At 40.3% G+C, this 12489-nt stretch overlaps 1 protein-coding gene across 5 annotated transcripts in view; it reads right to left on the bottom strand.

The window, feature by feature from the left end:
* LOC137876349 (neurexin-2-like) overlaps positions 1 to 12489 on the bottom strand; it is a 109646-nt gene that overhangs the window by 60807 nt on the left and 36350 nt on the right. For 3 of the 5 annotated variants that reach the window (XM_068715836.1, XM_068715839.1, XM_068715838.1), the window contains 5 exons: positions 11678 to 11839; positions 6955 to 7384; positions 5906 to 6289; positions 4858 to 5061; positions 1945 to 1971 (listed from right to left, as the gene is read on the bottom strand). In XM_068715836.1, the coding sequence (XP_068571937.1) occupies positions 1945 to 1971; positions 4858 to 5061; positions 5906 to 6289; positions 6955 to 7384; positions 11678 to 11839 (1207 nt within the window). The remainder of the gene's footprint in view (positions 1 to 1944; positions 1972 to 4857; positions 5062 to 5905; positions 6290 to 6954; positions 7385 to 11677; positions 11840 to 12489) is intronic. The other 2 variants (XM_068715837.1, XM_068715840.1) reach the window with 1 other exon arrangement.

The raw sequence follows: 12489 nt of genomic DNA, 5'->3' as shown, positions 1-12489 counted from the left end.
TGGCTTTTATCAACCATAAAATCCATTAATAAGACATTCATAATCAGATTGCCATAGGTCACTGGTGTAGCATACATACAGCATAATTGATCATGTAAATGGTACATTTTGCACACAAAGAGATGCACACACAGTACATATAAACTGTGGACAGTGCATGATGGTACATTGCCATCTGCTGGTAAAGAGGGCAACTTATTAGGCTGATAGCTATGGTGATAAAGGATATACAGCCTCTTTTAATAAGCCATTCAATGTATTCTCTTTGCTATTTACATTATTATTCTATTGAGTGCAACGATAAATTGCTCTCCTGCAGGTGGGTCATTGAACTGGTTTACAGAGACAGTACATGCACACCTCACTGCTGTCCAACCATCCACACACACCCGGGAATGCACACACACTACTCACCTGGATCAGAGAAAAACAATGTAATCCGTTCAATCAAATGGACTGTTGTTTATAGGCTCAGGCTTGTGCCGTAAATCTGTTGTAACAGTTAAAGTGTCCCCTTTTGCTGTATAGCCATTAAATCAGCATCTCAGGTCAATAGATTAACATGAGACAAAATTACAGTACAGACTGCAGGTAATTGATTTTCCTATTGTACATGCTTAAATGTTAATATATGTTTGAGTACATAAAATACAATATAATGAGTGATATTCAGGCTGCAAATTGAACATTAACAGTTAAACATCATATTTCAGAGAATCCAGGAATTATTCATACATGAGGGGTGGAAAAAAGCTTTTAGCCTGCACACGATTAAAGTGATAACTTTTATATGCATTCATAAGCCTCCTCTGTAATGGATGATCTATATCGGAGAGCCGTTCACCTCTCCAGTGCAAACAGCTTTTATCCCTCTGCTGTAGTCTGAACCAAAACTTAAATTGCCTGTCTCTCACTATCAGGTGAGAGCGACAATCTACATCATAAATCACCATTGTGCAACCCTAAAGTACCACTCCATTTCACAAGAGTATAGAATACCAGAAATTCTATTCTGTTGATACAGAGAAAAATCTGCCTTTTGCATTCATCTACCTTTTAATCAATGGAATTATGTTTGCTCGTTTAAATACCCTATGTCTCATGACAATGTATGTGATGATTTGCTGTCATATTTGTCAGTCATTTTTTATATTAAGTCATTCTTCATGTTGAAGGATTTAAGACATTTTATACAGTACATTTACTGTACCCTGCTTGGTCATCCCGCATTTTATAGCACATATGGTGCAGGATGCCTCTTACGGTTATCTTTGGGATGTCACAAAGCAAGATTAGAAGTGTCTATTGATGTATGATGAGTAGTTAGACTCAGACAGATTGTATTCAAATGTTACTATAACACATGACAGTCTTGATTTATTCTCATCTATTGATCAGATATCAGGCTGACCTTTAATAAATGAATATCACCTCTGCCAAAACAGTGGAATTACTCAGTAATAAAATCCATTTTTCTCTAAACAGAGTGAGTGCTGCTTTTCTCGCTGCAGATATTTGCTGATTGTAGTTGAACTGTGCTCAATTATTAGCTATGTGAGCAAATTAGTCAAAAGCAAATTAATGACAGGCTCATTGACAGCACAATAGCAGGCTACTGTATGTCAAATCTAGCTACATTTGATTACAAGATTATTATGTCATAATGACAAAATGTGTAAATTGTTAATACAATGTAGAGTTCATGAATGAAGAGCCAACAAATGCCAATTATATCTAAACGCACAGTGAAGTCTCATTCTTGTTCTTATCTTTGTAATAATATTTGTGAGTAGCATAACAGCAGCAGTAAACAAAGGGACTTGTGGGGCAGAAGAAATGAATTATGTTCTGTTTCATGAGGGAATAGACCAAGAGGGAGATGATTATACCACAATGCATGTTCTCTTAATCATGGTACAGTTAATAATCATAGGAGACACTTACTGAGATTACAGTCTATCCTGATACAATCTGGTGAGAGAGAGAGTGAGATGGTGAGGTTAAAAGAAAAAAGAAAACAGCATAAAAGAGGAGAATATTTCACATCCTTCAAGGTACATTCTGCAGAAAGTTCAGTGCTTTTCAGAGCCCACCATCCGGGGACAGGCTCGAGAGTCTAAACCGCCACTTTCCTCCCTGTAGTGTGCATAACATTAGAAAAAGGAATAGTGAGTGAAAGGAAAACCTCAGCATGTGTCTGGCACTGCTGGTAGAACAATAGACCAGATCAAAGTTTGGATCAATAAGAGTTTTATTGACCGTAAAAGTGGAGATGCATCAGTAGGATTTTTAGTGTCGGTTTCGGCTCGGATACGGCTGCTTATATTCAGGCATCTGCAAATGAATTTGACTGTTTCAGATATTGCAACTGATTACTGAAGCGAGCTCTTGGGTAATACAGAAAACATGCACTGCTGTGAGCTGAAATTTTGGTATTTTGGATTGGATTTTTCTATACCAAATAAAGCATCTAAAAACCTATCACCCAAAGGAGCATGATTAATTTACTTCAAAGAACAGGTGAGAGTGGCTACAGAACAGTACTCAAATTAGAGCAATTACTGGGATTATGCAGAATTTGCAATAAATATATATTCCTGTGGGATCTGTGCAGTATCGCCTCTTGTATTATATTTGTTTAGATCAGCCTACATGCATTCATACTGTAAGTGATGCAGACATTAATTTGATTGATGAATTTCACTGACACTACTGAGAAGGTCATTTATGTGTAATTTAAAGTGTCTAAGGGGTATTTACTCTTCTACCAATGCACCTCTACTCAAAAGCCAAAACCTTGATCTGTCTTCACTCTTAAACTCAAAGTGCTGCTAACTGAAATGATCCAGTCTCCTGCATTTTCTGCAGGTCTGATGGAAATATATTTTCCAAGTTAAATACAGAGGAAAAGGGCGATTTGCACAACCTGCAGCCACAAATAACGTTACACCATGAAAATGATGACCCCAGTCCAAATATGCTGCTTTGTTAGAATTTACACATGTCTACTACAACTAATACCTTCTAAATACAGTTGCAATATTCACATTTTTGTTCTCAAAGTTGATTCACCCACTCATCATTTCCATGTTCTGAATAATGAAACCAATTTATCCAACTGCACATGAATGTATCGGTGTAAGTCATGTGGCTGAGGCGTGCTCTCAAGCTGTCAACCATCACAGAGCAGTGGATACAGACAACCAGAGACCAGAGTGACTTTCTGCTGCAAGTGTGTGTATGCATGTGCGTGTGTGTGTGTGTGTGTGTGTGTGTGTGTGTGTGTGTGTGTGTGTGTGTGTGTGTGTGTGTGTCAGAGAGAGAGAAAGTGAGTGTCCATCACTGGCACCCTCTGTTCAGTGAAGCGACTCTAAACTGGACAGGCCAGTAAATGTGAGGGGAGGGAACTACTATGGTCACATCTATGGTGTGAGCGGTCTAAGTGGTGATATCTCAGAATAATGGCGGATCTGGTCTCTGACTGCCTTCTCCTTGAACTGCAGACAAGCCATTGAAGGGCTGAAAGAGCCGAGACGGTCAGATGAGACCTGACCACTGGATGAACTGAGAGAGAGAGAGAGAGAAAGAGACAGACAGAGAGAGAGACAGAAAGAGAGAGAGAGAGATACAGAGAGAGAGAGACGGAGAGACAGAATATGCATACACACCTACAGTTGTTTGAAAAGACATTGAATCTCTTTCATAGTGTGTGTACTATGTGCTATGTGCTATCATAGCACATAGCACATTTATTTTAAATTTAGATACAGCATTCTTCATCAGTTGTTCAGTTTTGTACTCGTATGTTGATAAGATATGGTGATAATTATCTAACTGTATATAAATATACATTTTGGGCGTCCCGGTAGCCAAATGGTAAATAATAGCGTAACAAGCGCGCAAAGGCTACTATACAAACAAAATGTCTGAAGTAAACCCTGGATGACTTAAAGGAAATGTTTTGGGAAATACACTTATTCTCTTTCTGGTGGAGAAGATCACACATTGTTGCATCTAATACGACCATTTGCCGTTTTACAGGGGTTTATGTATTGGACTTTTTTTGTCTCTAAGTGGGTGCCAGGCAACCGCAAAGACTCCAGGAAGTTACTGTGTATGGCAGAAAAATAGTCTGACACATAAACCCCAATAAAACAGCAAATTGTTGTTTTTGCACGCAACACAAAGATTTAGCTCATTAATAACTGAGCTTTAGAGGTAGTGGTGGATTTTGCTGCCATCTGACAGTGCCAGGCTATCTGTCTCCCCTGGTTTCCACTCCTTATGCTAAGCTAAGCTAAACCTCTGCTGGGTTATACTTCATGGACAGCGATGAGAGTAGAATCAATCTTCTCATCTAACTTTCCCCCAGGGAGTTAAAAAGCGCACTTCCTAAAAGGTTAAAGTATCTATTTAAATCCCATCCATAGATTGACCACTTTATCATGTCCTGGTAAAAGGAAACCAAAGTTTATTTGGCAAAAAGAATAGTCCTACATCCCAAACTATTCCATATGTCCATATTTCATTATGTTATCACTTTGTTTTTTTGTTTGTTTTTATGTTTTATGTTATCCCCTTGATTTGAAACTGACCATTCATTAATCGGGTTAAATAGAATTGCACTGAATAAATCTGACAACCACCACGGGTCTCTGAAAAATTACAAATAAATTCTAGCAACATGCAAAAGGTTCAAGGGATGTGCTGATCTTTTTAAGCAACTGTAGTCATTGTGTATGAGGATGAATATGGGAGAGTCAGAGACAAAACTAATACCATGAGAACTCTAGCTTGGTGACGCGCCCTTAAAGGTCAACTGGTACTATTTGCCCGTATTTGCCGCAGCAGCATTACCCAGGTTCACAGTGAGTTTCACTCTGCCTCCGTCCAGCTCCAGACGCAGGGTGTCCGCTGACTGCTGAGAGGTGCTGGCCATCAGTAGGCCAAAAGCCCTCTGGGACATGAAGCGGAGGGACACATCCTCGGCCTCTGTGTGTAGCGTCCTTGGCATCACCACCTTTAGATACATGCTGCCGTCATAGCTCACCATGGTGGCCTCTACGGATTTCGGGAAGAGGAAGCGTTAGCAGACATTGAACCCCAGAGGGAATCACAACACGACATTAAAAACATAAAGTGGCATTTACGGAATGAAACCTGAATTTGAGCTTATCTCCGGTATGGCATGATATCATTTTAGATTGCAGTTTTCATCAGTCGCACCAGATGGCAGAAAAAGCCTGGAGCATGTGGAGACAGCGGCGAGATTACAGCAGCAATCAAATTTCTGAAGGATTTATACCCATCATAGTGCAATACAAGAGGGATTTTCATATATCCCTCATTCTATTAGCTTTTACTGTTAGCCAACGGATCTGTGTAATTTGGCCTCTCTGTGGAAAACCATCTGCATGGTAAATGCAGAGTGATTCAGGCCGAATGACTCTGCCGAGGCAGCACTGCATTTCTAATGAAACACTCATAGCACTGGCACACTGGCAACCTCATGATACTGATAATTCATTAATAAATCACTAAATATATATATATATATATATATATATATATATATATATATATATATATATATATATATATATATATATATATATATATATATATATATATATATATAGATATGAACTAAAAGGGCTACTTTCAGTTGAGAGCACTCAACTCTTACTTGAATAGGTGTGTCATTATACAGAATGTAGATGATCATACTGCAGTTGCAAATTAAATTATTATTGTTTGGGAGACCTGAGCATTAAGGCACTTTCCAGCCACTACACAGCTAAGTTAATAAATAAAATACCAGCCAAAGTGTGATAAAAGCTTTGCAGCAGCATTTTGAAGTCACTTCTCCTCCCCATCCACCAACGTTGTTCTCAGAAACTCTTACCCTTCTCACAGCTGGGACCTAGGTAGCCAGTACCATTGCATTCACAGATGTGGCGGTTCCAGCCCTCTCTGCAGTGTCCACCGTTGGCACATGTGTCTCTGGCACACCTGACATGAGTCTCTCTGGTGCAGAAGCTGCTGACACCTGTGGCGCTCTGAACCTCCGCCAGCCTCCACAGGTTACGGCTCTGTCCGTCAATAAAGAGGTCCCTCACACAGCCCACGTAGCCAAGGCTGAGGGAGGCGGTCCACACCTCAGGGGGGAGCATGAGGGCTTGGCGATCCTCAGGTAAACCTCCAAGATACATGTCCCCATCTAGGTCAAGGATCTCACTGCCTTCATTAGCAGAAAAGGGGACGCTCTTGCTGTTCACAGAGATGAAGCCTGTAGGGTGGGAAGTGAGTCAATTTGTACTTACACAATGTTTTTGTTGCAGAAAATGAAGACAGGTGTGTGTGGGTTGTGCTAAGTGAGAAGTGAGAACAAACTGTGACATTGAGGAAGTGGGCATAAGTCCCTGCTTGTTTTAAAGAGTGTGGATTTAGAAGCTGTACTGACAGTCCTTAGGAGGTGATTTTAGGAGCAAAAGCAGGAGCTGAAACTAAAACTTGCTCTGAAAAAGTTAAGAAATCTGCATTGTCATATTAGCCTGCTTGAGAAGGAATATATTTATAGAAATGTGTAGAAAGAAGTAGAAGGAACTGTGTGTATTTTGGCTTCTACTAATAAGGCAGACATTTGGATTGTACTAATAAGGCCCAATTTGAAGTAGGTGACTGAATAATTGGCCACTTGTGAAATAGGTTAACACAGATTTCAAAATGTCATACATAGATTACAGCATTTGAAAATATCATCGTAATTAAAACCTAATATGCATGCATGTTTCAGTGTGGTGAATAAAAAGCAAGAGCGTGCCAATGTGACTGAATCCATGCTGGCATATGGTGGTTTCACAGCTCTGCTCTACAGCTAAATCAGGAAAAACACAGTAACAGAAGCAGACAGAAGGCTTCCCCTGCTTTCACAAATACACACAATTCTCTTACCGTTTCGCCCTCGCCTCTGGAAGTCCACACGGCACCACTCGCCATCATCAAGCCTCTGGTTACTGGCTTTCATCTTGATGCTGCCAGAGCCCATATCCATGACCAGGTAAAGAAATCCATCCAGCAGCTCTATGGCGAAGAAGTCGGCCCTGGGCTTCTTGTCGGGCTGCGTGCCCTGCAGACTGCCATGGCTGAACAGCAGCAGGCCGATGGGCTCTGTGGTGCGGAAGTCAAAAGATATGGCGCCCGTCTTCTTTGTGTTCCACCTGGGCAATGTCAAGTAGGCAGACGGCGTGTCGAAGGTGACCGGCTCCAGGGCTTCCACATCCTCGCAGCTGAATTTCAGGTCACCATGGATACTAATCTTTGGGTCTTGCTGTTCAGCCAGTCGTGACAGACCCAGTCTAAACTCATTATTCTTGTAGACCACCTAATGATTAAGAAAGATGTCTTGGTGAGATGACAGCTGGAAAGAGCAATACATTCAGTGCAAAGGTTGAATTTTACTCATCAATAAATATTAGAATCAATATAACACAACAGCATTCACAAGGACATGCAGTAGAAAATGGTGAATCATCCCTGAACTCAGAGCTCAGATATTAAATGGCCTGACGATTTCATTTCCAGAGTTCTGTCCAATAAACTGGCACCTTTAATTAAACAGATCTAGAGGCACTTGAAAAAAGAATCACATCTCGCTGAGATTGTTCCTGACTCGTGCTGTGTCCATGCAGAGATTGTGAACTGAACGCATTGTATTTTACAGCTACTCAAACAAAAACAAAAAGGCAGCAAGAGCTGAAATGCTTTTGACAATCGGGAAATGCATTTAGATGTAGATGCAAATACAAACATTTACATTTTAGACATTTAGCTGAGTCACTAAGGAACGTACAATGGGTCTGACAGTAGAATAATCTTACATTCGAAGAGGAGGAATCACAGTCATAGTACCTACACAATAGCAAATAATTATATGTGCTTATACTAAGTGAAACCGGGAGAGATCAAGTCCAAGCAGAGATGGTGGGTGGGAGAAAGGCACAACACACAATTCAATATTTAAATAGGTAAATTTAGTAGATGTAAAAGGGCACAAACTGAACAAACACTGCTCAGCTCACAATGCAGATACATCTGAACAGTGGTAAAAAAAATCTCATGATACACTCTGGATGAAGTGAACACACAACAGACCTCCTTCTGTCTTCGAGGAATGTCAGGCTATTTATTTAAAAATTCAGATCAATCACAGGAAACGGGGAAAAATACAAAAACCTTTTTGAAGATATCTACTTACACTACATAGAAACCTGCCTGTGTACTGAACGCATACTTCAGTATAGTGCCTGTGCGGGTTTCTCTGTGCCCTTATTGTATTATTTTCTACTTTCATTCTGGGTTCATCAATATGCACAGCAGGAGACAGCAATCCTTGTCTCATTTTGTATCAGTTGTAAGTCACCCCGAGCTCACTGTTATCTGCCACATCACTCTGTGACCAGTCACTGCCTGAGGTGACACACCGCACTGCACCGAGGACTAACAGCAGAGCTGAGAGGCAATTTGAGCCAATATCACACTACGCACTGCCTCAGTGTGACTAATTAAGCAGGGAAATCAGATGGTGAAACTGACCATCGCGAAATGAGTGTAACAGGCAAATTTAAAATGGGAAGACAGTCAATCAAGACACCTATACAAAGCGGAACAGTGCGTTAGCCGTAACATACAGATATTGTTTACAACTAAGAACACCACATCTAACAGAAATACATAGCTGGCTACGAAAAGGCACACTGTGACCTCTGCAGGGCTATTACATAAGCCAAAGGACAATACAGGAAGTGGAATCCTATTTCACCAATTCAGACGCCTGTTGTATGTGACAAGGATTACAGAGTGTCCCGAAATGGAAGAATAAAGCTCCTCAAGTGTCGATTGACAAAACCCTTATGTCTTTTATGCTCAAGTGGTGAAGAATAACAGCAGTCTGAGAATAAAGACCTTCTCTGTTGCTAACAGCCGTGAGAGCACATTCTTCATAACCAAATTGGGTACAATCTTTGAAGCATTAAAGCAGACGGACCTAATGATGCAGTGTGCGATATACTGTGGGCACACATACTCCAGACCAATAACCTGGTGACTTCAAAGACAAATGAATCTCTCCTTGCTAGTTGTTGTAGTAGTGACACTCATCTGTAAGTGGCCATTATTTTCCTGTACCTGATGAACCTGATGGCCTCTACCCAGCAGCACTCACATCTATTAACATGTAACGTCTTGAGAGATTAGTCATGGCCCAAACTCTCTACAATCAATAAAATAAGACAATATGCCTATTTATATTTATTCTATAAGCAGTGCATCTATTTGGTCACTTTCTTTCCCGTATGGATTAAGATTAATATGTATGGTTTGAATTTTTTCCATTCACTGCCGAGCTTTGTTCCTGTACTTCATCACCAAACTCAGAGCTGTGGCTTTTGACTGACCCGTCTCTGAACTGATCTCTAGGCAGTGCTGATCCCATTTGATCAGCTCTGCCTCTGCCAACGCTCGCCCTCATTACTGGGACTTTTCGGGTTTGTCATCCCATAGACTTTTCATCCCGTCATACTCTCCCCGCATGCCTACAGTACATCTGTGTGACTATGCACAGCAGTAGTAGGTCTAAACACCACCACCAGCCGCACCACCCACAAAGCGGGGGTTGCAGCATTGGCAGGGTGCTGGTACAATAACCTGTCCATAAATAACATCTAATTTTCATTCAGTGTATTCACACTGCAGGGTATTTATGCATACACTCCATTTGAAAACATTCAGTTAATGTTTGATTGCTTTAAAATGTTGATGCTATGTGCTTTATTAATACGAAAACAAATACACGTTCACTTATTGAGTTTAATGCACAAAATTAAACAGATTTTCTGTTTTTCACAAGCAAAACACATTTTAACAACATGCCAGCAGCTCTCTGAGGCTGTACTTAAGTCACGCGGTGCTTTGAGCAGAATACTAACATATGCATGCTAACATGCTTACAAAGGCCATCCTAACCTGCTGATGTTTAGCAGGTAATATTCGCCAGGTTCAATATCTTAGTTAGCATTGTCATATTTGTTATTAGCTTTAAACAGAAAATTAAAGCTGAAGCTGATTATTCGTTTTGCAGGTATTTTACCATACAAAAACAAAAGTACTGGTCAAATATAGATTTTAGCAAATTTGATGGCAAACCATCTAATAGTTTTTGAGACATTTCACTCAAAACCACCAATAACATCCTGTATATCAAACATCAGGGGGTCAAAGTCTGTATGATTTCACCTTTGAGGCACCACACATGTCTGTCAAGATTCCAAGGCAATCCATCCAATAGTAGCTGAGATTTCTGTCCAGGACAACATCCCTCGTGCCCAGCGTAGCTATGCAGATGATGGAAATCATTTGTCCGTAACTTCTCTTTTTATGTGTTGTGTGTGAACTTTAAAACACAGATTACTTATTTTAGACACCAGAGCAGCTGCCTGAAGATTTCAGTTCTCCACCATGAATACATTCTGTGACTGCACAAACTAGATGCTTTGTAGTTCGAGCTTGGCAAGTAAAAGTGCTTTGTTGATTGGGTTCCAATAAGAAAGAAATCTTGTTATGATAGTTCTGGCAGAGCACTGAAGTGAAGCACAAATTCTCCATCACTATTCATATAAGTCATCAATCTACTTTTAAGCAGATTATATGACATTCTTTATAATTTCACTTTTCACTTTCACACATACTCTAAACTTTAAAGAAGCTGCTGCTTGTTATACTTTTCTCCAACTTGCTGCTGCTGTTACTAGCTTAGTCAGGCTATTTCTACTCTATTTGCCTTGTGCATCCTCTAAGTGATGTGTCTGTTCTGTCCTTGGTGCATTGTACTCCCTGCTGAATCCTATGCAGCTGGATTTAATGGGGATCAAGAGCGGAGCCTCATAACAGTTTAGAAGCATTTATGAAATAAATGGTCTTATATCCTTTGACGCAAGTGTCTCTGCCAAGAAAACTAATTTGTTTGTGCCGGGTATTGACCCCAAGAAAATATATATACACACCAATCTGCCACCTTGACACTTTTAATTCAAACTACTGCCTGTTTTAAGCTATGCCTCTTCCTAATCCATCCTTGGTAAGGGAAAGCATTTCACTCACTTTTGATGCACTTACACTAGAATGTCATTTGTTTTTCATGAGATTGCTCACTTCATTAAAAATTTGTAAGGCCAGGCTGAAATTAGGCATTAATCCATTATTCACTGCTTTGTCTATATTAATTCAAATGCTGAGTAGATCAGCTTTACTTGCTTGCTCAAGATAATCAATTTGACAGGTACAGGCCCAGAGTTAAAAAGCTTAAAAATGTGGAGATAGTGATGAAAAGTTCAGACTGTGTTTCAGGAATGAGGAAGATGCATCTGTTTCTGATGTGTATTAGTGGTAAGTTCTCAAAGGGATTCCCTCAGGAATCTATAAATGCATATGCTCTGCACAGCGCATATGCAGCTGATTGTTTCTCCTTCAAACAACCTACAACTGGAGAATCAATATGAATGTGAGGGGTGATTTTCTATAAGCAGAACATGCTTTGCTTGTAGGAAGGGTTAGTGCTATCTAAGGAGGGTAGGATAGTATTTCCAGAGCTCTGCTGGGACCGAGGTCAGGCTGTACTCACATCTTTCAGACAGCCCAGGAAGTTGTTGCTGACCGGGGAGCCTGGCAGGTCGGCTGTGTTTAGGCTGCCCCCTATGTAGAAGAGATCGTCAGAGCCCAGCATGGTGTAGTCCTCCTGGGTGTAGCCGGTGGTGGTGAGAATCCCATCCACCAAGATCGTTACCTAGAGGAGTGTATGATGAAAAATAAAAGAATAAGACATGGAGAGATTTTAAGTCGGTAAGAAAAAAGATCTGTCCTAATTATTTCATGCCTCATTTCTTGATTTAGTTGAGCTTGCTTTAACGTTGGATCTTGAAGGCAATTACAAGAACAGCTTTGAAGGGTTCACTAATCTCAGCTGATCCCTATTTCTGATATATTAGCAGGATTGCGGTGCAGTCAATATACCATAAATATTCCATCAACTGATATTTTGGCTCAAAAGCTACATGAATGCGACAGTGTACTCAATTCATTTGAGATTAAAGATATCAAGATGGCAAACTACATCGCTTGTGTGAAAACAAGATTATTCCCATATCAGTCTCATCAGTGCACGGAGACAAAGGAAATGAATGACTGAATAGGGCTATAGGAGAAGAAATGATATGCTTGTTGCCATGACAATAAGCCTACAGTTAACATGTACTCCTGCACAAAGGCAGCATCTCTCACTTTGGGGTAATAAGTGAAAACACTAACGATTTCTTAGTGACTGAAAGAAAATCAATTTTGATGAAAATCTACAGGGAAAAGCTAATTAATATACTGTACTTCCTGTGACGAACTGAGTTTAAATGAAAGCATAAGAGCTCCAAGGAGGCAGGGGAG

The sequence above is a fragment of the Cebidichthys violaceus genome, unplaced genomic scaffold (genome assembly GCF_023349555.1).
Source record: "Cebidichthys violaceus isolate CVI_PGR_0920_01 unplaced genomic scaffold, fCebVio1.0.p SCAF_20, whole genome shotgun sequence".
NCBI classification, from domain to species: Eukaryota; Metazoa; Chordata; class Actinopteri; order Perciformes; family Stichaeidae; genus Cebidichthys; species Cebidichthys violaceus.
The sequence above is the reverse complement of the archived record's forward strand: the minus strand, read 5'-3'. Positions and strand labels throughout refer to the sequence as shown.